Source organism: Solanum stenotomum, chromosome 12 (assembly GCF_019186545.1).
Source record: "Solanum stenotomum isolate F172 chromosome 12, ASM1918654v1, whole genome shotgun sequence".
In the NCBI taxonomy this organism is placed as follows: Eukaryota; Viridiplantae; Streptophyta; class Magnoliopsida; order Solanales; family Solanaceae; genus Solanum; species Solanum stenotomum.
Window position 1 is genome coordinate 45,450,763 of NC_064293.1, and position 26,605 is coordinate 45,477,367.

The 26,605-nt window shown below is 37.0% G+C and overlaps 2 protein-coding genes across 2 annotated transcripts; one reads left to right on the plus strand and one right to left on the minus strand.

Moving 5' to 3' along the window:
* The first annotated feature begins 796 nt into the window (after positions 1 to 796).
* Positions 797 to 9,573, plus strand: LOC125846555 (nicotinate phosphoribosyltransferase 2-like). The gene is made up of 15 exons (XM_049526069.1): positions 797 to 1,256; positions 1,463 to 1,610; positions 2,505 to 2,624; positions 2,745 to 2,879; positions 2,960 to 3,021; positions 3,703 to 3,778; positions 4,781 to 4,882; positions 5,734 to 5,850; positions 6,154 to 6,212; positions 7,250 to 7,424; positions 8,018 to 8,152; positions 8,224 to 8,322; positions 8,466 to 8,574; positions 8,921 to 9,033; positions 9,293 to 9,573. Exons 1-15 carry the CDS (start codon positions 1,108 to 1,110, stop codon positions 9,368 to 9,370), a joined length of 1,677 nt encoding a protein of 558 aa, XP_049382026.1. The 5' UTR covers positions 797 to 1,107; the 3' UTR covers positions 9,371 to 9,573.
* An 88-nt stretch (positions 9,574 to 9,661) lies between these two features.
* LOC125846554 (DNA polymerase alpha catalytic subunit) lies at positions 9,662 to 25,664 on the minus strand. The gene is made up of 31 exons (XM_049526068.1): positions 24,368 to 25,664; positions 23,799 to 23,969; positions 23,621 to 23,704; positions 23,423 to 23,497; positions 23,181 to 23,245; positions 22,743 to 22,833; positions 22,468 to 22,656; positions 18,173 to 18,336; positions 17,969 to 18,083; positions 17,272 to 17,451; positions 17,059 to 17,172; positions 15,962 to 16,081; positions 15,547 to 15,870; positions 15,181 to 15,273; positions 14,651 to 14,769; positions 14,457 to 14,529; positions 14,313 to 14,369; positions 14,135 to 14,227; positions 13,310 to 13,432; positions 13,120 to 13,217; positions 12,977 to 13,022; positions 12,347 to 12,460; positions 12,118 to 12,201; positions 11,907 to 12,020; positions 11,707 to 11,796; positions 11,545 to 11,621; positions 11,009 to 11,225; positions 10,367 to 10,420; positions 10,162 to 10,281; positions 9,988 to 10,062; positions 9,662 to 9,879 (listed from the first exon to the last, which is right to left on the minus strand). Exons 1-31 carry the CDS (start codon positions 25,562 to 25,564, stop codon positions 9,733 to 9,735), a joined length of 4,683 nt encoding a protein of 1,560 aa, XP_049382025.1. The 5' UTR covers positions 25,565 to 25,664; the 3' UTR covers positions 9,662 to 9,732.
* Positions 25,665 to 26,605: the final 941 nt, after the last annotated feature.

Sequence of the window (26,605 nt, forward strand, 5' to 3'; positions counted from 1 at the left end):
ATTTCATTTCCCTATTATATTTGGACGCATGGAAAATCCTTATTGGCTTAGTGTTGACACTAGCCAAGGGAATAGACAAAAATAAAAAGAAACTAAAGTAGTGGCCTTGATGTATTGCAACTTTGTAATTGGAATAACAATGCCCACAAGTCCCCTATTCCTTTTTTGTGATGACTGAAAAAAAAAAAGAGTCTATATTATGCAAAAGAAAATTAGTTTCCCTTTTTCCTAAAAAGACCTCTTTATGATAATAGGGGACAAGAAAAGAAACAATGAAAATTTTATACATGGTGCAAGAGATTTGTATGACTAAATTATAATCTTTATAATAAGAGTAATAGTTACTCATTATAATTTCAAATTAATTTAAAGTAAGTTATATGAATTCTAACCAGTTATGTCGATGCATTAAACTTATTCTATAATGATCAATATAGTTTTATCTAATAAATATATTGCATATATAGATTTTCTTTCAATAATATCATATTTTTTGCTAAGTATGTAAGTGTTTTAAAGAATTAAAGTTTTGTGAGTGAAAGTGAAAGATGTAAATAAAATCTGATCAAATTTCATAATTAATTAGATATTCAAACATAAAATTGTAAAATTCTTATTCGAAATCTATAATCAAACACTAGCTAAATAAAATAGAGGAGAAAATTTTAATAACTAAATTGATTGATCAGCTGAATTCTCATTTTATTTGTGAAAGTTAAATTCTCCACCGTGCCGTTTTTTCCTTCCCTTGGCTTGCCCCCATTTTTGGGAAAAAAATAAAGTGGAGGACCAACTTGTTGTGTGGACTTCACAGTCCAATTCTTTGACAAAAAGTAAAAAAAGACTTTGCCAGTCCAAGTAATCCAACCCAAACATCAATCCAAGCCGCCAGGCGTTAAGTGGAGTGCGCCTTTCCAGTATGCTCTAAAGTTAAAAAGGCAAAAGCAAAGAATGAAGCTTTAATAAGTCCGATCTAATCCTTGGCGCTCTATATATTCATTCGTCTTTTCTCAACTTTGTTTGTAACGGTCTAAACAAATTCTCTCTGTTCTGTAAAACCGAATTTCAATTCCGCTAACCCTAGGATTTTCGCTGAGGAGGATAATTATGGCTGAAACTACACCTAATGGCCGGCCTGAGAGTGCCAATATTGATGGACCGACCAATCCTATGGTTACGCCTATTTTAACAGATCTCTATCAATTTACTATGGCCTATGCTTACTGGAAAGCTGGAAAACACAATGAACGAGCTGTGTTAGTATTCAATTTCGAATTTAATTCCTCTTCATTTTCGATAAAGTTTCATTTATATTATTCGTTTGATGTTCTGAATTCTGATGTGATTGATCATTTACTTTATGGTCAAAGTTGATGTTTCATTGAAGAACTTTGATAATTTTAGCTGTTTGCTGAGCAAGCGGATTAATCTGATTGTTTTAAGTATTTGGTTGTATTATCAGGTTTGACTTGTATTTTCGGAGGAATCCATTTGGTGGTGAATATACAATATTTGCTGGGTTAGAAGAGTGCATAAAGTTTATTGCTAACTTTAAATTTACTGAGGATGAGATAGATTTTATCTGGTCATCGTTGCCCTCGTCATGTGAGGTAAAGTTGTTATTAACAAGCAAATATGGAGACATAATGATGAAATCAAGATAGCAATATTGATATCAAGAATAGTCTCTTTTAATGAATCTTCCATCATACTTCGAGCCCTTTGTGGGTGATTGGGAACTTTCATATCCAAGATGGCCCACAACCCCATTCTTGATATCAATCTTGCTATCTTGATTTGCATCACATAATGTGGGATTAAGTTAACTTTTTGTGCTGATATATTGAATTCTGCTATCTGAATTAAGCTTTCATGTGGTCATTTGTTTATCCTTTTCTATTATCCTCTGTTTTTGGATTTTTCTAAGGCTGTTATTCAAATCGTCTGTAAAATTTGGGAACAAATGCTTTCTTGATGCGTTTATCTTCCATTGGTCAAATATGGTCATAAACAATTAATGCAACTGTACTTTTTCTTTGGGAATTCCTGCCTATGTCATGAACACGTCATCCCAGTATGTTTGAGATAATCAAGCTGTGACTGATGCTCCATTTGGTCATGCTTTATACTACTTCATCGTTCCATCTTGTTTATTCACTTCTTGTTTGGCACAATTTTAAAACAGAATATTAGTATGCGCTGTTCAATATTTGTTTAGGAGCATGTGGGCCCATAGTTTGGCTTTTGTGTTGAAGACAAATAGATTAAAAGATGAAGTTCGATTGGGAAGTGTAAAAGTAATTCTTTAACGAAACTATTGTGGTATTTAAAATGTATTAGCACTTCCGACTTATTAAAATTGATTGGGAAATCTGAAAGGGAAAGTATGTGGGAGAATGGAGTGCTTCTTCAGGGAATATGTTTCTGTATACTTTTAAAGAATTTTTTGCAGTGCTGAGAATTGTGAGTGCTTGACCATAAGCATATTTAAATGGATTATGTAGGATGGCTTCTTTGAGTACCTTCGAAGACTTGACTGTTCAGATATTGAGATATATTCTATTTCTGAAGGATCAGTAGTTTTTCCCAAGGTACCGCTGATGAGGATTGAAGGACCAGTTGCTGTGAGTCGCATTAACACTATCCTTTATTAGTGCTTTCTTTCGAAGCATCTCAACAGGGTTGTCTGTTGGATCTTCTCATGTACATCTTTAATAAGCTTAATGATTGCTTGTATCTCAAAGGTGGTTCAACTACTGGAAACACCATTTGTAAACCTCATAAATTATGCATCACTAGTTACTACTAATGCTGCAAGACACCGTTTCGTTGCTGGAAGGTCCAAAATATTGCTTGAATTTGGGCTTAGGAGAGCACAGGTTGTTTATCTTTCCTATTGTCATCTTTAAATTCTATATGATGTACAACTGTGAACAAACTTTTGTACCTTCATGAGTAGGGTCCTGATGGTGGTATATCAGCATCCAAGTATTGCTACATGGGTGGATTTGATGCGACAAGGTGATTTCGTGTTTGTTTCACCGTGTCTTTATGAAATGCTTCATCTACTTATCTTATTCATAGCAATGTGGATTTCTAAGTTCATCATATTTTATTATAAAATTTAGAGACTCAAGAACTAGTAGTAAACACACAAATTCTTCTACTGTGTTTGATTAATTTTGATTTTGAAGAACTCTCAAGTGTGCAGTCCATCAACCACTTTACTTTCTGTGAAGCAAGGTCCTTTAGATTCAATTTTCTTTCAATATGTAAAAGAATATTTTGTGAACTCTTCCAAAAATGAAGCAGGTCATATTAGGAAGGATCACTACAATTGTGAGTTACATGTTGTTTGATTCTTATTCAAGGAACAAGATCATGCAGGTGAAAAGAAAGTATTTTTTCTTTTTCCAATGATCTAACTAGAAAATCAATCATTCGAGGAAGAATTAGATCCGTAAGATGGATGGTTAAACTTAATAAAAAACTATGGTGTATTTTTACGTTTACATGCTGCTTTACAGATTACTGCAACCTAACGTTTTCTTTTTTGCTGGTTATGTTTTATCATTTTGACAAGGAAATAAAATTTCTTTTTGCAAGTTAGAACGCTGAGACACTATTTTATTCCTGTTGGTGTTTTGTTTCTTTTAATCATAACCAAGACTGGAGGATCACTGTGTTTTTGTGATTTGACAGCAATGTGGCAGCTGGAAAGCTGTTTGGAATCCCACTCCGTGGGACACATTCCCATGCCTTTGTTAGCTCATTTATGGTAGGTGCAACCTTCAAAACTGCTTTGCCTTCCCTTGAACTAAGTGAGATCTGTGAGATATCAAAGTGCTCTGACAGTTTGTTTGGCCCTCTGTATTCAAAATGATAATTTCTTAAAGATCTAGTCTTTAGTCAAAGCATAGTAAGTAACATGTCTTAGGCTAGTAAAATGCTCCATTCAAATTCCCATTTTAGTCCCTTTTATGAATGTTAGTTTGTATTCAGTTACCAATCTATTGTTATTATTACCATTTTTCATTATTACAGTCGTTTTGAAGGTATAATTACCACATCTATTTTCTTTCTGGCCAATTTAATGCAGACATAATCATTTCATCTGTAACACATATCTGATGACAATATTGTGAATTTAATACTGAAAAGATGTTCTTGGCTGTTAAACAAATTACTTAAACTCTTTGATAGAGTCATTCACTATTGTAAGTGGAATGCAAGTGTTTTTTTTCTCGTATGGTTCCATATGTATTGATAGGGTACATAAATGCCTGTATATACTCAATTGGTTAAGTGACAATTGTAGTTTCTACCTCAATGTCATTGAGTGGCATCAGTTGAATATGTTAGTCAGTGCATACTTGCACATAGCTCAATCACAAGCTCATATGAAATTATGTGCATTGGAATGGCAAGCCTAGAGCTAATTATTGTTATACATACGATAAAATGATTTTCTGTCCTGACTTATCAAAAACTACATGATCTATTATCCAGGCTTCAGCTAGAATCCTAAGTAGATGTGTGAAATGTAATTTATGAACTAATTATGTCATGTTCCCTCTGTGGATACTAATTTCAAGTTTTGTTACTATCAATTGTTTTGTCGTGAGCACATTGTCTTGCTTATTAATGAATATAAAGACAAGTAAATTAAGTATTCAAATGTTCTCTAGATGCCTAGTACTTCTTTTGCTCTAGATTGTGCACTCAACGTCTTCTACTTGCTTGAAGTCATCTGGTATTTAACTTAGTCCTTATAATGCAGAGCCCAGATGAGATCATAGAGAAAGCACTTAAACATCATAATGGTTCTAGTGTTTGTGAGGATTTTGTTAGTCTGGTACAGACATGGCTTGACAAATTAAAGGTATTAATTATCTCATTCTTTTGATGCACAGTTAGATCATCAAAAATTTATTGAAGTCTTCCATTTGATTTTTTCTTGGAATCTGACCATTTCGATTTATGCATTCTGATAGATCATAGTGGTTCTCTATATTGTTATCACCTCTTTCATTTCAAATATCATTTAGCTTTGACTTCAATTTTCACCTTTTGCTTTCAATATACTGAACTAGGCTCCTAGTCTTTCTTACCAAACCTGCTCAAAATTCACACTGTCAAGAGCAGATGTGGTTTGAGTGATTGTCAGATAGTTAATTCTTGTCAGTGCTTAATAAAATAGGCCTAGCATAGAAAACCTGAGGGCCTTTATGTAACCATTTAATTGCCAAAAGGGAGTATGGTGTATAATTCCTTCATTTAATTCTGCTTAACCCCTACGGATAGCTGAACTCGTAGCCAGAATACTGGACATGTGCCTAATGTGTATGATTCCAATGAGATAAACTATGTCCTCTCAGACGATTTGTGTGCTTAGAGGTAACTATCATGCTAGGTTGTGCCCACCTTTCCTCCCCAAAAAGGAATAAATAATGCTACTCAGGGGTTGCATACCATTATGAAGAGAATCTGCATGTTTTTTTATGATTGATAACAATGAAATATCTTTGTTACTGAGTCTTCTCTTAGTACTCTAACAATGAGGCTGGAAATCTATTATGAATCTCATGTGGGCCTTTCCTTAATTTTGCACAAAGTTTAAAAATCCTTGTAGCATCATTAGAGTATATCAATATAGAACATTACTCTGGAATCTGCTTCTCTTCCATTTTGAGCATGAATGTCATTGATGTGATACCTCTTTGATCTTTTCAGTGGTCACACTTATTAGGTGGAATTTTCAGTGAGACAAACCAAAGTGAGTTAGCAGCTTTCGCCTCATATGCACTTGCATTTCCTGGAAGTTTTTTGGCCCTTGTAGACACTTATGATGTAAGTACAACTTGTGGACATATTGTTTTCCTCTGTATTCTGTGATATTTGGCTTGGCCATTTAAAACTGTACACATGCAGTTTGTAGAGACAAAACTTAGTCAATAATCTTACTTTGAAAGAGAAAAGGATACTCGTCATGATATTTATATATCAGGCTAGACATATAACCTTTTTGTATTTGAAGTTCGAAGTAATATTCAACCAGTAATGTTGTTTCTATTAAGTTGTACTTATGCTGCATCCCCCTTTGTTCTACATTTACAATGTGCTCTGTGATAACGTTTGAACGTACTTTAACAGGTCATGAGAAGTGGTCTTCCAAATTTTTGTGCAGTTGCTCTTGCACTTAATGATTTGGGGTAAGCTGTTTGCATGATGAATTCTATTTAGATTGTAAAATTGCCTTTCTTTTATGCATGTCTTGGCTCTCATTTGATCCTTAATATTCCGGAAGGTAAATGGTATGCCGTATGCCAACTAGAATTCCTAATTTTGTTAATATGATAGTTTTAAACTTGTGTTATTTTGTTTTAGTTCATGAACGTGAAGGAATAACTAGCCTAGAATGAAATCCTTGAATTTTGAAACAGCTAACTGTGAATCTGTCCCCCACACCCACCTTTTAATAAAGCAAGAGGTGCAAATACGCGAAGTTGTCCAGGGTCATCAATGGTTCTAGGACCTATTGTCCATGAGATACTTCCATCTTAGTTTGAGAATCACGTGCCCTTCCTCTTAGAATTTTCATGATGATATGTAATTATTTATTTTAATTATATATGTGTGGACCTAACAAGGGAGGGGTAACCTAGTGGAAAGGAAAGGACTCCCACATCAACCTTGAGGTTGGAGTTCAAGTTACCTAAGGAACAAAGTAGGAACCGGTGATTATCTAGGCCTGGGCAGAAGGGGTTCCTGGGGGGACGGAGGAAGATAGTTGTCCATATCTAAAAAAAGGTTTATATATGTGGACCTCGTTGATTAGATGAACCACACATGTACTTATATATATATTTTCTTCAGACAGTCTTGGTGTGTTATTAATGAAAGATATTTACTAATCAAAAAAATGGAAGACATATTTGCACCTCTTATTTACATTTGATAATGCAGAACCTTTCTGTTTCATAATCACACAAGACATATACATTTTCTTAACGAAGAGCTCAATATAGATATCTCCCCTCCTTGTCCTAATCAAAAAATTCATTTTTAGAGCAAATTTGTGGGATTACACTGGGTATGTTGTTGTATTTCTTTAAGCTTGAATTTTTACTATTTTTAAACTTGTCTTTTTCTACTTTCTAATGGTAATTTTCTAGTGTATTTTCTCTCTTTTGCACCCACACCTATATTTTGTTTTCAGGCTATTTAGTCTTTACATACTATTATGCAGGTATAAAGCAGTGGGCATTAGACTAGACTCTGGTGATCTTGCTTATCAGTCATGTGAAGCTAGGAAATTCTTTTGTGCTATTGAGAAAGAATTTGGATTGCCTGCTTTTGGAAAGACGAGTATCACAGCTAGCAATGATCTTAATGAAGAAACTCTGGATGCACTAAATAAACAAGTAAGATCATTAGGATTCTCTCACATACTGCAACTATCTTGTGCTCGTCATTCTTATTATCCGTGTTCTACTCTCTGTGAATGATTTCTAGTCTATTGATACCTCTCTGGCTTTTTGTGCTTCACAAAGTTGTCAATCTTGTGGCACTATCTAGATTAAGAGGGTATTCATACACGAAATAATAGTGTACATAAATGTATTCTTCAATGCACATTGTTTATGTTTATCAGCTGTGAATGAAGCATGATCAGGAAAATCATCTCTAGCTTGAATTATGAGTGGGCTTATTAATATAGCTCCCTCAAGATTTTTCTGGACACAGACAGTTCTAGTAGAAATAAATGCATTACCTCCTACTGGTGGACAAAAGCACATCCTTGTTCACTCATAGTTAATAGAAATGTAGAAAGACCAAATCTTTGCCTATGTTGGAATATGAAGTGGAGGCGTGATTATTCTAGCTAAATTGATCTTCTCATTTCAGAACACTCAAATTAGTTAAAATTTATAGCTTGAATGTTGGTTCTTCTGCGTATTAGCTTTCATTTTTCTCCTTCAGTAAAGCTACATCAACTAACTTAGACCTTATACAGGGTCACGAGGTTGATGCATTTGGTATTGGTACACATTTAGTTACCTGTTATGCTCAAGCTGCTCTGGGTGTTGTTTTCAAGTTAGTTGAAATAAACAATCAGCCTAGAATCAAACTTTCTGAAGACGTATCAAAGGTCTGCAAAAGCTATGGATACTCATTTGGCATTTAGATTCAGTGTGGAAGTTCATAATTTCTTGTTTCTAGGTCTCTATTCCATGCAAAAAGCGGTGTTACAGATTGTATGGGAAGGAAGGATACCCCCTTGTAGACATAATGACTGGTGAAAATGAGCCACATCCCAAGGTGATTTATGAGGCTTGTCTTACTGATCTCCTAGTAGTTTTTCGTGATATATCATCCATTGTCAATTTTAATTTAGAAATTAGACAAGTTTCATTGGTACCAAAAAACAGATAATGGCCAACTTTTTCCCTGCAATTTGACAGGTAGGTGAACGAATTTTATGCCGCCACCCATTTAGTGAATCTAAAAGGGCATACGTAGTGCCCCAGCGTGTTGAGGAACTTTTAAAGTGCTTTTGGCCTGGAAAGTCAGGTAAGAGTTGTTATCCCTATATTGTATTAATTTTAGTTTGAATTATTCATATTTCCACAAAAGCATGACCCTACTTTTCCATAGACTCCAAAATATTGAGTGAAGCCCCTGCTGGCAACATATTAAGTAACAGTGAGATATTAAAAATGAGTACTTTGGTTTAGAATTGCCAGAACATAATTTTTTATGAAATTGTACTCTGTTTGATCGCATTGAAACAACCAAATAATTTACTTTTAAGGAGGCTTTGATGATTACTTAAGGAAACCTTCCCCATCAGCTGCTCCTTAAGTTCATACACAATGTTGAGTGTTTGACTAATGGATGGTGGTTTGTCATTCTGAAGATAAAACAAGAGAAGACCTTCCTCCTCTGAAGGAGATCAGGGAAAAATGTATTGAACAACTGGACCAAATGCGACCAGATCACATGAGAAGGCTGAACCCAACACCATACAAGGTAAGTACCAATTATTCTCTTCTTCTTTTTTTCTCAATTAAAACATTAAAAGGAAATTGGGGGTAGGGGTAGGGATAGGGGAAATGGAGGATGGGATTATAAGGTGGGGAATCAAATCCCTCACCAATCAAGTGAAAGTTCAAGTAGTCAACTAACTAAGCTACTAAGATAACCTAAATTGTATTTGTTCTCTTGTCTAGGCCTGAAGTGCTTTTTCTTTTCAAAGTTGGTTAGTTTTGATTGAATTATTGTTGTGCAGGTCAGTGTAAGTGCAAAGTTGTATGATTTCATCCATTTTCTCTGGCTCAATGAAGCACCTGTTGGGGAGTTGCAGTGAACCATGAATGAGAAGTTCGAGAGTCTTCTAGGTTTTCATGTGTATCTTTTTCGTCATGTGGACTTAAATTTTACATTAAGTTATTAACCAAAGGAAAGTCCTTTCTTTACTTTTTTCTCTTTCCCAATGATGTTCCGAGTCAATTGTATGAGCTTTCTTTGGATGTTTGTAAAGGTCAATAAAAGTGCATATTTATTTTCCTCAATTGAGTCCTCGCAAGTGCGTGGAAATAAAACTGGGTGAAATCCATGTGCACAATAAATTGCTCTGCTAGTTGGTTACTTGTCGCGATGCCAACTACACATTTTTCAAACAATTTACACTAGATATTACAATGTAGTACAGTTACAGTATTAGCCTTGCTAGAATGAAACAATCAAGTCTTTAAGCTGCACCCAACTGTAGGCACATCTATCCCGGAACTTCTCTACAGTTGATGCTGCTGCTTCAACCACAGGCCGTATCCTAACAAGCTCCTTCTCTACTTGTATTCTCATGTTACTCTCTACCTGCCACTCAAAAAGACAATAGATCAGCAACTTCCTCACTGGAGGGGGGAATCAAAAACAAAGAGGTCCCCATTTTGATGAAATCACACAGATGGGGCCAGAGACAACCTTCTCAATGCAGCGTACAGTGTCTAAGACGTAGCAGAAATAAGCAAGCTGTTTGTAAAGATCTGCTTCCGTGTACTGCCAGGGTGAGTTGTGCACAAGTTTTATCAGTAATCAGCTAAAGCAAACAGTGCAGGTTAACCTAAGAGACGATTCAAGAAACATCAGAAAGTAAACCTGTCTTAGTAAGTGTCCATTACAACGGGGATAATTTGGACAAACAGTTCCTCTCTCTGAGTCCCCAATTACTCGCAGGTTCAGGCTACGAGTGGTGTAGTTGCAGGTTTCATCATCGCACTGAAAATAACAAAATGGCTTTAGTTAACTGGTGCTGTCCAGCAAGCTCATCAAAGCAATAGCTGTAAAATATTTAAGCACATACCATCATCACTCCTTTGTAGTATGTTGAAATAAAGCCTTCTACTTGCCTTTTAACCTGTCAAGGATGACATGACAACATGAGTCTAAGCATACATGCATCAATCAGCCTGTCACTAGTTACATAGAGTATATATGTAAATCAAGGTAGAATTTCTTTCCAATTTCAGTCAAAAGAACGAGAAAATAACACAAAGCAAGAAATATCCTTAAAGAAGTGTATTCAACACACGGTTCTGACTTCAAAAAGATGATGATTGCCAAAAGAGAAGTGGAAAACATGGAAATGGAAGGTTGAGAACGCAAGAAAAATGAACCTGGTGCCTAGTAATCACTAATTTGGGGGAAGAAGGTTAAAATGACACCAAGAGAGAACCACAAAAGTAAAGGTTTCAATTGAGAGAATATAGAGATGTTAGTCTTGTAGGTAACTTGGTGTAACCACAAGGCAACCTAAAGGCTGAAAGCACTAGATGGCCATCTATACTCATACTGAGAACGAAATCATATCAGTTGTAAAGAAAAATCGACTGTACTAAGGCAGTTCTCCATGATTACATATCTCAACATTTTGGATAACAGAAAGCAGATGACAAAAAGTAGTTGAGATGATTGTGTAAGGAACAGTTGAAAGTCAAAACACTACCTGGTTTGCTATCAATGCCGAAGATATATTCCCCTCACTCTCCTCTGGGCATTTGGGACAACAAAATCTTTCCCAGACTTTGCTGCCAGCCTCTCCTACTTGCAAGTCTGCTGGCTTTTGCCTAATTGATGAACATATTGAACTAAATATAGGTGCGCACTCAAAAGAGCCAGAGCAGCTGGGGCATGTCAAAGTCAAAGGCTCACATCCCCGAAATCTGCATTTAGCATTGTCAGAAGAAAAATATGTTCATACAGTGGAGAAGATAGCATATCAAAATGTAAACAAAAAAATTTGGGAGAGTTCGTGGGGTGTGTGGGTGGGTGGGGGGGGGGGGGAATCAGAAAAGGTGTGAAAAGGAACTGAAAAGAAAATTAAAACAAATAAGAGTTCAGAGAAATCAGAGAGAGACTGAGTAAAGGCTGAGATTGCACAATACAGTAACTAGGATGAATTAAGTATATGAAAGGAATGCATCTTCAGCCTGAACTAAAGGTAAAAGGAAAGGTAAACTTTCTCTGAAAGAGATTGATTACCTCTCTTCATCGTCAGCTACACATAAAAGCACGTTTGAGGGATCATCATTGACAGCTTCACTTGATTTATTTTGGAACTGAAGAAAAAGTCAAAACCATTAAGCTATATGTCAAAATCATGTCATGTTGAATAAACGTCAGTTTTGAAAAGTTGCTATTTACCTTGGATGAATCTAGTCCTAAGCAATCAGCCAGACGTGCCGGGCTAGTACCCTGAATTGACGCACATAGACGAGATATTACAGGATGTATCTGTGACATTAAAAATGGTTCACAGTTAGGTGAAGTCACGAGACATGCACACATAAGAACCAACATAAGCCATTAAAAATTGAAGATCAAAATAAGTAGACTGCAAAGACCTGTTGCGCAAGGTAATAATCAATGTCTACTATCCAGTTTCCATTGTCTCTTTTCAGTTCATCTGGATGTCTTGCCCGCTGAGCAATTCCCACAGAGGTACTTGAACCATTCCCCTGCAAATGTGTGTAACAACTGCATGTTAAGACAACAGAAACCAAAAGAAAAAAGCTGAATTTCATCGTATTGGACCATTAATAATAGGAAATAAACCTGCTCACAACAGATGATATATGGCACTGTATCACCAGCAGAGCAACCAGTAACATAGCCACTTTTCTTCAACCTAAGTGCTACCTACAGATGAGGAGGATGACAATATTAAAACTCAGTTAGAAAGTAAGCTAAATGGTGACAACATAGAAAGGTAAAAGTAGAGATGTCAAGTGATACAGTTCCTTAGTCTGAGACATGAATTGATCAAAGACGTCTTCAAACTTACTTCAACATGAGGTTGACTTTTAGCATCAGGATAGAGTTCAGGAGGTTTAGTCAATGATTTGGTGATCACGTATTTTTCCAGCTCAATTTGGCCATTCCTCATTTCCTCCTGTACCTGCAGTAGATCAAAGAAATTCAAGAATAATCATAGTTAGTATTAGGGCTACATCACAAAAATTAAACTAAAATGGGCTGATTGCGTCTCCAAGTGCTAACAGTAGCAGCTGGATTTCCCCTCTACCAGAATGAAGAAGACGGACTCTAAATAAAGATTCCAAGCTGCATAGCAAATTTCAGAACAGTGCACTAGCAAGACAATAGTGGAGATGCACAGAGGATGTATGGTAGAAAGCAGTAGCTGTTCAATGGTTGAGGTAATGAGATATGGTGGTGGGGAGACTGGCTGGGGGAGGTGGGTGGGGACCCTACAGGTGGAACTCCCTGAAAAGGAGCCATAAGCTAAGAGGCACTCCTGGAAATATTCTCAATCCTAAAGAGTATAGCCTATAATTTTTTTTTGATCAAGAGTATAGCCTACAATATAAACTAAATTGTGTTCAATATGAAAGCTGCAGGAGCCATTGCAGCTCTTGGTTTATAATTTTCCTTATCATTGAGAATGATATGATACCTTCATAAGTGCATTATGTATTGATTCAACGACATCTTCACAGGACCTGCCACCATTAAAGACATGTAAATCATTCAGTACTGAGCAATCAGATGTATGAGGATATGGAAAGAAGAAAGAAACAAGTTCACAGCAAAATGTACCCCCCGGACAGTATTTGGCTCAGGCAGAAATCTCCCAATTCCTTTGACAGCAAGCTCCAATCACGACGCACCATATCAAGACCTTTTTTCTCAACAACCTAAACAAAAGGGTCAGCAACATGGAGTAGTTAGAGAATTATTTCACAGAAGTTCAAAAGGATTTCAACTTTAAGTAACATGCAATAGCTACCTCATAGGGCTTTCCGTCCTTAAACTGCACTTTTACAGCTGCATATTTCTTTTTCTTGAGAAGCAGCATTCTCTTGTACAGACCATCAAGATCAATCTCTAAGCACCTGTATTTCTTGTTAACCTATAAAAGAGGAGGCACTTTCATGTGAGAATCCTAATTGATTAAGAAGATACCTATGATTACTATTCATAATTTTTTCTTTGTAAAGAGATCCTAATTTTCAAGCAAAGTTATAGCAACTCTAATAAATACTTCTATAAAATTGATTGAAAACAAATGGTAATGGGAGCATTTGTCCTATATGTACAAATCCAAATTCGGAGGATCTTTACCCAAAGTAGAACATAAACCAGCCTCAATGGAATGCTAGTTTTTTACCGTTCACAAATAATATAAATATACCACATCAATTTATTATGTATGGATGATGAGATTCCATTGATGTAGAAAAGGACCGTATCAATAATTCTGATTTTATGTATGGACAGTTCCTCAGTTACTTGTTCATTCACAACTAAATTTGTGCATCAGCTAAAAGTGAGACAACCTAGACAAAGTCTCCTTGCGGTTTTACCAGTATGTACAAACTTAAATTCTTACATAAAAATCTTATATAAGGCAATGAAGAATGTTTTGCACATAAAGAAAAGGTAAAAGACTGTAAGTGCTATCACAAGACGGTGAGAGTAGAAGTAGGCAACTTATTCACACGAGACTCACAAGCTTCCACAATACATGAGGTAGAAAGTATAAGTTTCTCTTTAAGAAGTCACGCGTATACAGATCTAATTAGGGGAAAAAAGGTGTGCAGTCAACACCAACCTCTTGAATAACTTTGGCAGCTATTGCTTTGGATTTTCCAATGTCATCAAGTCCACTATAAATCATAATTGAATCAGTGTCACCATAGATAACCTGATTCATAAGAGAACAATGGGTTCAAGGACCAAATTTGACATTTAGGCAGGATGAGTAAACAGCAATTCCACGAGAAGAAGACCTCCAGGTTTAGTAAATTTTGAACTAGGTCAACAGTGCTCTGTAAAATTTCCCTTCCCTACAAAGCAAAATAGAGATGTCAGACATGCAGTCATAATCTGCTTAAATAAAATATACAACAGTTCAGGAAAAGTGAGCTTCCTACTTGTGAGGTTATAAGCTCTGCTAGCGACTTTGCATAGAATCTTGAATTGGAGAATCCTAGACACCCATACATACTGCAGTAAAAAATTATCACCTCAGGAAAAATATCTCCAATAATATGACAATGATGATGATGCATCAAGTAGCACAAGTATATACAATGTGTGCATGTGTATATAACAAAAACAGTGAGACCTGTTTGCTGTAAGCTTCAGAGCTTGTTGTTGTATGTCAAACTGTTGGGCCTTGAGGCCAGATGCTGTTTTTAACCATGACTTGACCATTCTTCTCCTATCAACCAAATTCTTGAGCAACTGCAAGATTCACCACAAAAAGAAATGAGATATATCACCTTCAAGAATTGTCTAGAATGCTTGATTACTTGTATTCTGCACGTAACCATAAACTTAAAAAGTCTTGATTTAACTGAAGAAGGACCAGCTCAAAGTTAGATGGGATCAACAAACTGATATAGTATATTAAATAAAACCAACAAACATTCCCATACACAAAGTATGTGTATGTCAAATTGCGCTTCAGAGCAAAACTTCCAGCACCAAATAGTCCTCAAAAGTTTTAGGGTGACCTATCCTGGGCATGCACTTATTCCGTATAGAAGATCAGGAGATGCAAAAGTCTTTGGTTTAATTACATTGCTGGGAAGACAATTTGGAAAATTTGCCCAGGGAATTATCTAAGCATGCAATCAAGTATGGCGTACTTACCTCAGGTAAAAGCCCCGTTCTTTTACTTGATGGTAAATGAGGAACTGATCCATCAAGAGAGCTTTCAACTGTTGTGAAACAAATATTGTATTCCTAAAGAGGAAAAGAATAAAAGAGGAAATTTAAGTACGAAACTTGTATTATAAGATGCAAGTATTGAGTAATTGACATCACTTGATAACAAATAATGATGGTAATAAATATTAGGAATAGGGAACCTTTCAACCTAGCTAGCAGCTAATCACATTGTAGCAAAGGTTATGGAAATGTTCCCCCTTCTAAAAGAAAAGGTGGGGGAGGAGAAGAAATGAGGGGTAAATAATGAATGAGGGAAAGAGAGAGAGAGATGTATTAAAAATAACTAACCTGAATAATGGAAGGGTATAGACTGTTGAAGTCCAGTAGCAGAATGTACTTATCATATAAACCTTTTTTTGGCTCCAAAACTAATCCACCAGCATAGGAAGGCCCCTTTTTTACTTTCCCATGGCTGCTGTCTGGAATCCCACCTTCAATATTTGGATCATCAGCATCAACAGGCTCTATTTCTTTTCCCTCATCACCGTGGTTCAACTTTCGTTTTGTAATTTTAGCTTCTCTTGCATGAGAAGAAAATTTGTCTGGCACAATGAATTTCTTAGCATGGAATGCATGCAACAAGAGGTATTCCACTCTTTGGGCCCGAGCACCCTGAAATAAAAATAAATTAACGTTGACTATGTCTGCATAACATCCATAAAGTTGGTCTTATGAACATAAAGCAGGTTTTGTAACAATTCACCTGGAGGGTTTTTCCCCAAAGGTTACCACTGATATTGGTCAGCTGACGAGTTAAAGGAAGAACACTTAAATGAAACATGAGTTCCATTGATAACCATGCATCAGTTTCTCCACATTCAATCTGTATAGATCACAAATGCTCATTAGGATGTTAATTAGAGGCCGATATCAGTTGAGTGTCTTGGAGAAAATTATCACATCAGTCACATCATTCCAGAAGGACGAGACAAGGCTCAACCTTACAGATTAACTAGAAATGAAATAAGCATATCCAGAGCTGCAAATCAAACTGCTCCATGACAATCTGTCACCAAAATGATCATGCTTCCAGATTATCCATGTAATGTCAACTCTTAACTGCTTAAAGGTGTGCTTATCTAAGTTGCTTGGACTCGGATGCGGGTGTCCGATACGGGTGCGGATCTAGAGGTCGAATCCTTTATGATCTAATTTCTTAGATTCGGAAATACAGATCCATGTATGGATATGGGTGCAGGGGTTCAACTCAAATAACTAAAAATAGAGTTATAAAACCTAACTTATGAGATATTTATTATGTGGAAAACTTGAGGAGAAAATCTTGATCAAGAAGAGAATCCTGGAAGGAGATAAAGTAGGCGTGACAATAAAAATTTATATATACAAGGTATCTCATTTTCTTCAATTTCAACTTAGTTTTTGTTTTGCGCACATAAATCATTGAATCGGTCCAAAATTTCTCCCTCAAATTTGGTCAAAGTACCTAAAAATGGTTGACCAGATTGGATACGGATCCCACACCCCGTCGTGTCGACACGGGTGCGGCACCAAAAGTGAGCAACTTAGGTGCTTATGCTATATTGCTTCAACAAGTGAACTCTATTATTGTTTGTTTCTAGCTGTTGAAAAGCCCATCAGCAGTCTATAATGTATTCTAAAGGTTCAGCAAAACAATAAACGGCAAAATGCAGCTGGCCCATCTGTTAAATGGGTTACCACTTTTCTTTTGTTGTTGACAGAAAATTACATACTAGACCTAAACACAGATCACTCTCCCTATGCTAATAAAATTGATAGCAATTGGATTAGAAAAGCTGCTAAATCAGAATCAGAACCTACAAGTTCCAAGAGTGAGTCAGCAGCCTGAAACAGTTGAGGCACGTCGTGGGGAGAAATCTCCTTCCTATCTTTGTTCAGTTGATTCTTCGCAAGTTGTGTCAATGAATAACTAACCTGAAAGTGAATGTAGTTAAACCAAAAGTTACAAATTTTCAAAACATAAAATAAAATATGCAGCTATCCCATATATAGCTTAATGAGTAGGAATTCTACCTCTTTTAATAACTCACGAGAAGATAAATAGGTATCACATAGGAGACGCCCAGCAATACAAGACATGATCCCCAGACTTGCTCCTGAGCCAAAAAGTGTACTGCCCTTGGTAAGCTTTGGCATGACAGAACGTTTAAGGCGACCTATTTTTGACCACATACTGCTGGGGACTTTGCAGGCCTGCAGAAATTGATAGCTCCCAAGGAACAATAAGCAGGCAGCTATATCACTGACTTTTTTTTTTCTTAGAATCAAGAAATACAAAAAAACTTAAATTTTCTTATTTCTGAGATTACTTAAAATTCATAGCATTTATTCATAGCAAAGCGCTGATTGGAAAACTCTCAATGTCATTGGGTATATATATGATGACAGACTACCTACGATGAGAGCACGGTGTGCTTTATTAAGATTCAAAATAGAAATGGAGGATTCTGTGGATCATGTCTTCTAAAAGTTTTTAGAGATCACTACTACGGAAGATGGAATCTATTTTTTTTTTTTTTTTTGATAACCGAGAAATCCGTCTGTGACCCGCCCTTTGGACCAATCACAGCCTTCTAAACTCGGTGGATAATGAGCCCGCCCCTCTACCCTTCTCCACTTAAATACCGGGCTTCGCTTTGCATGGTGTGGAGCTTGAACCTGCGACCTAAGCCACAAATCGGAAGATGGAATCTATTAATTAAACACAAACCTGAACTCTATGAAGAAGAACATCCAAGTCAAAGCCAGATATATTATGGCCAATAAGCACGTCACTGTCCAATTTATGCAACTCGATCATCAACCGGTTTAATAATGCCCTTTCACTGATTTCAAAGAGATAGTAACATTTAAGTAACTCAAATGAAAAACAGATAAAGGTATATGCAATACGTTAATTACCCAATGAACTTGCCTGCTCTCAGAACTAATAACATTTGATCCAGCTTTTGTGTTTCTCTCTGCTGCTTCCTTTGTAAATCCCATAGGAAATATGCCTCCCTCAAGCTTGCGCACAACAGTAAAATGAGAAAGCATCCCTGGTTTTGTCCATTCAGATGTTAACATGGGGGCATCAATCTGCAAAATCATCACATGCTCTTTATTAGTAAACTTCAAGGCAATTCTTGTCAAGCAGTTTCCACACAAGCAAATTAAATGTGTCATTATATTTTTGCCCATTACCATCTCTAACATATTTATTTCATTGATACCAAGCAACAACAGACCCAGTGGAAGTAGGGTCTGGGGAGGGTAAAGTATACGCAAACCCACCCGTACCTAGGTAGAGAAGTTGTTTCTGATAGACCCTCAACTCAAAAGAAAAAAACAGTTCAAAGTAGTATAGAGAAAAAAATAACGGAAATGAAAAAAGTCATGGCAAGATACTACAAATAACCTTACAAATCAACCTGAACAAAAGCCATAACAAGGTAAAACAATAATAGAAGTACAAAACTCAAAGGACAAGAAACTATATAGGTAATACTACGACTAACTGACAAAATAATAAGCAAGATAGCGCCTCACTATCTAACTAACCTTTTACCCTAATACATGACCTCCATAACCCCCTATCTAAGGCCATGCCACAGTAAGCTGAAGGTTCCGTCATAACTTGTCTAATCACCTCTCTTCAATACTTCTTTGGGGTTATAGTAGGTGTCATCATGACTCGAGAAATCGAGTCGTGACAAGTTGGTATCTGCGCTGGAAATTCCGGAATTAACCCCAAAAATAGGTCCTAATCAAATCCCCAAGCTCATGTCCCAAAATGGGACACAATTCGGGGATCAGAAACATCACAATATCAACATGCAACCAAAACCCGGATTTTCTCAAGAACTAGAAATGGGACAGCAGCTGAAATCAGTAAATTTACCAGAAGCGGCAGGTCTACAGTGAATTCCGACAATAATTTGTTGGGTGCACACCTATAAGACAGCCATTTTCAGCTTTTCTTCTAAATTTCAAAGTTGGAACCTCTTGAGCTATAGAGCTCCAAACTGGGTGATTCAAGAGGCTAGGTTGTGGGATTTTTCGAGGAGAACGCGTTGGTGAGCTCGGAAGCTGCTTTGGGACCTTCGTTTGAGGTAAATTCTCGTTTTCACCTGCTGCCATGGCTACTTTGTGAACTCAATTTGTGGGATATTTTGGGACTTGATTTCTCTCTCATTCTAAGTCCAAATTTGATTATTCCAGTCATCGTGGTATTGTCGAAATTCACTGTAGACCTCCCGCTTCTGGTAAATTTACTGATTTCAACTATTGTCCCATTTCTAGTTCTTGAGAAAATCCGAGTTTTGGTTGCATGTTGATATTGTGATGTTTTCGATCCCCGAATTGTGTCCCATTTTGGGACATGAGCTCGGGGATTTGATTAGGACCTATTTTTGGGGTTAGTTCCTAAATTTCCAGCGCGGGTCCCACTTTCCCCATTTTGACCCCGAAATTGGTCCGTCTCCGTTTCTTGCATTTTTAATGTCAAATGACCGTAATAACTTTGTGATTCTATTTTTGATAGTGTGGCAGTGTTTTGAGGCCATTCGGAAAGGGTAAGCTCCGGAGAAGTGATTTTTGAGTGCGCGTGATCGGCCTATAGGTAGGCTACGTCTTCCCTCTCTTAGATTGAGCTCGAAAATGTGAATGCATGTTGATTAGTTGGGATTTGGGTTGGGTAGTTATTCAATCATGCATAGGTGTTTAGAAATCATGTTTTCGACCTATTTCTGGAATTATCGGGTAACTGTGAGCATGTTATGTGTTATTAATTGACCCTCTTTGCTATGTGGAGTACTTATATGATTGATTACTGTTTATTTGAAGCATATAGGGCCTTAGTTTAGGTTTGACTAGGGCTTGCCTTAGAAATGCATGATTCGGAACCGATTGGCCTTAGTTTTACCCCGACATTGCTCGGCCGGCATAGATCCTTGTAGAGTGGTGTAGTAGACTTGAGTCTGATAGTTTAGGCCTTAGCTAGGCGATACACTTGCTCCGACGATAGCTATCCATATTTCTCTGATACTACAGTTTCACGAGTTACGTTGGCGACACTGGGTTCCGCTCCACTTTTTGAAGTTGGTTTTCGATTCGGTTCCAAGGACTTACATTGATTGTCTAAGTTTGGACGGCGTTCAACGAACATTTATGATTATGTATCGATTGGGACTCTTTCAGCAGCTATATTAGCACTTTTGTCGGGCATTCGGATCCAAGCTCCGGCCTCGACCTCATTGATATTTTTGAAGAGCATCCGATTAGATGTATGGCCTTAGTTACTTGATACTTGTGATTGGTTACTTGGGTACTTCTGGTGAGCATCCGATTCGAGGTCCGGCCTCTGTACTGTCAGATTCTACTAATTGAGGTTGAGGTTTTGGTTCGATGTTCTATGGTCTTGGGTTCTCAGATACAGTTTTCTTTAGTTATAGTTATTTGATGTACTCGTCGAGCTTATGGGGGTTTGTTCAGGTTTTTATTTAAACTTGCGCACGAGTGTACCTTCTGCGCTTATAGGGGTCTAGTTAGGTGTAGTTAGTTTATAGATTACTTTAGTTAGTTCTTTCTACACTCGTGTGCATTCCATTGTTTACTTATACTTCTGTTCTTGACCTCTGTTTGTGTTATTCCTTCTTTTCATATTGCCTTTACTCTTCAAGCTCAATCGGCTTATGATGCCTACTGGTACCTGTTGTTTTGGTACTCATACTACGCTCTGCATCTGTTTTCGTGATGCAGGTCCGAGCACTAGTGGCCAATGTTGGTACCAAGCTTGGAGCAGTCTGATCCGAGGACGGGGGTGAACACACGGCATTTTGTACTATTTCAGTCTTTATCTGTATATATAGACTTGTCTTTTGCCTTTTAAGACAATCCAGCTTATGTGGTCCACTTTTGGGACTTGTACTCGTTTTGTTAGTAGCTCTGTACTAGTGACTTTCAGGTTCTGGAAGGGATCTTTATTTGTATATATATGTTTTGGTTTGCTTTCGCCTGTTTATATTGTTATCTTAAATTTTGCGTGCTCTTATTTAGTTTCTGCCATCAAACCCATTACTTGTTGTTCCGGGTTACGGGTTGACTTACCTACTAGTGGGTTATAGTAGGTGTCATCATGACTCGAGAAATCAAGCTATGACATTTGGTCTACCTCTACCTCTCTTGAAATCATCTACAGTCAACCTCACACCTTCATACTTGGACAACCATGCATCTTTTCTGCATGTCTAAATCATCTTAGCCTTGTTTCTCGCATCTTGACCTCTATCTAGGCCACTCCTACCTAGTTTTGAATATCTTTATTCCTAGCCTTTTATCTCCTAGTATACCCACACATCCATCTCATCGTCCTCATCTCAGCGACTTTCATCTTCTGAACATGAGAGTTCTTATTAGCCAACACTATGCTCAATACAACATAGTCGGTTTAGCCACCGCTTTGTGAAACTTGCCTTGAAGTTTTGGACTCTGGATGCAAGCCTCCATTTCACCAACCTTGCACCTATACAATGTGTGATATCATTGTCAATATCTCCATTTCCTTGGATAATAGATCCATTGTACTTGTAACTTCCAGTCTATGAATACATGCATTTGTGTATGAGTTGCATCTGTGGGTGTCGAAGAAGACGACAGACCATGATACATCCGAATGCAACTCATGCACGTAATTATGATACATAAACAGTCTCACTTCAGTCATCATACAGGTAAATGTTGCAGGGCACTTTATTTGTACCATCATGTGCACCATACAAGATCGATCTACCAAACCAACAAATCCCCAGTAAACCGTAAAGATTTAACTACCCAAGAAAAAGACCCTATGTTAGCTGAAAGAACCTCTAAAAGCAGATCTCATTTTTTTCCTCGACCTAACTTGCCATAAATTGGAAGATCCTCTGCAAGTGAGATCTCATTTCCCCTAGACCTGAGTAACCATAATATTTACTTCATAACTCATAATCAAGAAGAGAATTAATTTCTAGAACTGATGAACAAAACACATTACAGTCTACAGATGACAACTCAGGTAATAAACATGGTGAGCTCCATTTACATCTTTAGATGCACTGAATGAGTTAAATAACCATCGAAGATCAATAATTCCTTTCATTACTTAAAAAATAAACATTGCCTTCTGATATCCTAAAACAAATGTCTTAAATCAGATGTTACTGGTAAAGAAACTAGCCTCGTGGACTTTACCTTTGCACTGTGACAGCAAATGACAGATGCAGAGACAATTTCATTTATATTTTGCTTTTGGTTGATGATAGTTTTCAGATTTATTGCTGTAACAACCACTGGAGGAATCTCAGCAACATTCTTAGAGGATGTGGAGATTTGAATGTCTTTTGGACTATCTACAATAACCTCAAATTTACACCAGCTCACCTGTGCAGAACAAAGAGAAGATCAGAAATATAAACCAGGTGAACCACCTGAAGACAAATTAGGGGAAGTTGCCTTGATGGCCTTACACGTTGAGGATTAGGACAACTAGAGAACTTCGAAATTGTTAGCCATGAAGGTCCTTTAATTTTCCTCTTGATCAGGAATAGCTCCATTGCACTGCAAATAATAACCACTGGTTGGATAACATCGCAGAGATTCAACTCAAGTTGAAGTACTAAACAAGGAAATATCCAAATATTTTATTCTTTTTATCCGCGGAGGGGTCTTTATGAGTAACTGATGGATTCACAGCTGGAGAAATTAATGCAAATTTCAAAATATACTATTGGTCTTGAGGTTAATACTTTCTACTGAAAAATGCAGCACCCAGTTGAATTGATACGAAAAGTAGTCTTCATAAAGAGAGATCATACACATTAGGAAACTTGTTAGAAAAGTCATCCAAAATATACTTGGAATGAGTACCACAGGAATGTAAAGTAGAAAAGTCACTGGAAATATACCTGGAATGAGTACCAAACAAGGCACTAAAGTTTTCTCCCCTGAGATCTGATGGAAGCGGCGGATCCTTGAATGACAAAGTTAAAAATGGGTAACTCGAAGACACGACACAAAAATGTGAATTAACAGAGAAGATCTGAAAAATTGCTTGATCTTGGAATTACGGAATCCATAATATTTGGCTAGCATAAGTTGTATATAATGTTCTAATCACATATAATACATAAAGAAATAGCAAATGTACCTTGAAAGGATAGTTAATCTTAAGGACGAAATTCTCCCCCCGAGGTACATCAGATCGTTCAAATGCATAATTCCTCTACAAATGTAGTAGCACAAAGAATAACCAAAAGGAAAGAGAAAGAAGAGAAATACATAGTATTTCAAATTGCAATTAGTAAAATTTACAGAACACAATGTGCAAGTAAATTGCGCTTCAAACCTTCACTGGTGCCATGCTAAAACTTGAGATGTTATGTTCTAGTAGGTTATTTCTACACTCAGCCTTCAATACTGATGCCATCTCCTGGAGACAAATTTGCGAGGGAGGGGATGAATAAATGAGCAATATGTAGAAAAAATATAATTACATGAAATGAGAAGGCATTTCAAGAGATTACGTGCAACTGACTAAGGAAGGCGGAGGGAGAGATTTGAGACTCTTCTACGTCTCTGGAGAGCTTGGAGATCGTATCACCACAAAATACAGAACCATTAGGGACTGCATAAACACATCTTTGCATGTTCTTCACAACAATACAGCAACTATGGTATGTACCTCCAGCTTTCACCTGCACTCAAATAACAAAACTCATCTCTCAGCTATAGATATAACATATTATTCTATGTTGTTCAATTGTCACTTTCAATCATACAAACTTCCCAAGTCCCTAAACTGAATAAAGGCCAATAAGTTAACAGTAGGCTATATAGTGGTATAACCTTCAATATTGAAACACGTACAAGTATGTTTATTTTACTTGGTCATAGCAAATAAGGATCCAAATGATAAAATGCAGGGCTAACGATATGCAAAATGGCATCCAAACATAAGTGTGATGCAGAACATGTGATCATCAGCAAAGTTTACTAAAATAGAGACACCAGATTTTCAGAAGGTGTCAATATGACTCTAGCTCATTTAAATTCATATAGAGAAAGACTACATAAACAAAGCTTTCCAAAGTACCTTCCCGAAAAGATAAATATTTCCAGCATTTATACCATACAGTTCTTCATGGGCATCAAGTATGAAGAAAGGTAATGATCCATCAGAATCCAACTCAAAATCTGTTTTCTCTTCAGTGTTTACAAGTTTCGCCCCGGGTTCATTGCAGTTCAAAATCCCGCTACCTGCATTCCTTAAAGCCTGCCATTCAGCAGTAGCACTCAAGCCTGGATCCTTTCCCTCACTAATTTTAGCATTTAGTGCAAACACTTTATTTTCCACCAAGGGCTCCAACTTCACTTCAGCATAATTTACAACATTGTCATCATCCCTTATTCCCACTGTAGACAAATCATCTGATTTTACTGCTTTCTCCCCTTCTACTTCAGCATCTAAATCCTCACTATTTTGAATATCTCTGGCAGAATCGTTTCCTTCATCCGTACTAATTTTAGATAAGCCGCATGTTCCTTCATCTGCACTAATTTTAGGTAAGCCACCTGAAATAGACTCACCATTTTGAACAGTAACACGCTTCACTTCCTGTCTACTCATCAAATCAACCTTGTCAGCTACAGGCATCTCAGTTTTAACATTAAGCAAGTTAGAATTAGCAATTGAACTCCTCGAAGACTGCAATGAGTTAGAATTTCTCCTTCGCCTCCGCTCTCTGTCAGCCTCATCGGGAGCGAATTCAGCTATAACATCATCTACAATGCTATCGCACGACAAATTCCTAGTCTTATCGTCTCTCTTAAACACTGAAGAGGTAAACAGACTAGAAATCCTTTGCTTACCCATCAATGCTGCAGCAGCTGATAGCGCAGCTGATGGCTTTTTAGTAATCTGCTGCTTCTTCTCCGTTGCCTTTTTCTTATTCTTCGGCCTCTCATTCTCATCTTCCGATCCTTCCGACGATAACACGCCGGCAACTGACCAATCCTCTTCCTGGCCTTCATCTCCATACCCTAAACCATCGTCATCAACGATAAATCCCCGAGCTGCTTCACGGCGCTTAGCGACTATGTCATTGTACTCATCATCCTCAACTACATCGTAAATTGGTTCATCTATCTTGACCTGTAATCCGCCGTTTTCAGCGGAACGGCGACCACCGGTCCGGAGAGCTTTAATCCGCTCGAGCGCCTCTGCCCTCTTACCGCCGCTTGTTTTCCTGCTAGAGCGCCTTCCTTCGACTGTTGGTTGTTCGTCCGACATTTTCTTGTCCCTGTAAGCCAAATTTCTCTCCTAGAGATCTGAAAATGTAGTGATGAAAAGCAAACAATTGAAAACGCAGTTGATGATGCTGACAAATGGCGGGAACATTTTATTTTCGCGCCTAAAGCCCTATTGGGCCTCCGAGCTTCAAAATATATTGGACTGGACTATGAAGTGCTAGCCCAATTTATCTTTTTTTATTTGATTTCTACTGTTTTTGCCCCCAATTTGTCAGTGAAGAGGCTATATTGGGTTTGGGCCTCTCAGCTTCAAAATATTGGACTGGAGTCTGGACTATAAAGTGCTAGCCCAATTATTATTTTTTACGCCTTATTATTATGGGAAAATTACGCGGTTAAGCAAACTTATACTATTTAATTACTCATCATAACTATAGTTTGCTATAATTATCACTCACGACTAACATTATACATTAATTACGCGGGCTGACTTCGAGTTTGTATAATTAGTCATGTTTGTATATGTATAATTCGTCAGAATATACAAATACATATGTATAATATACAATTATCTAACCTATATACATATACAATTCACCTCTCTCCCACTCTCTGCCCTCTCTCGCTCGCCTCTCTCCTCTCTCTCCCAATCTCGCTTGCCATATATACATTAATTAAGTAGTATAAGTTAGTTTAACCGCGTAATCCTAATTTTAAAATTTTCCCGTTTTAACCTTTTCGACATATTTCAATCTTTTAATTTAAGACATTAAAGTTCTCTAATTTTTTACTATGTGGTTATTGCCTTATTGGTTAACAAATTAATAATTAAATATCCTGATCCACTAATGAGGCTCTTTATTCCACTTTATTTAAAGTAGAAGTTGTGTGAAATGTGAATCTTGATTTGATTTCTTGCTTGCTTGTTTTGGTTGTAAAAATGAAGATTTTGCAAGTAGAAATTAATATTTCACAAATACACTTCAAACCAATTTAAAATAACATTTTAACAATTCATGAGATACTTAAGTTCAACATTTACAAATATCATACATTTACTCATGTACATGTGAACTACTTC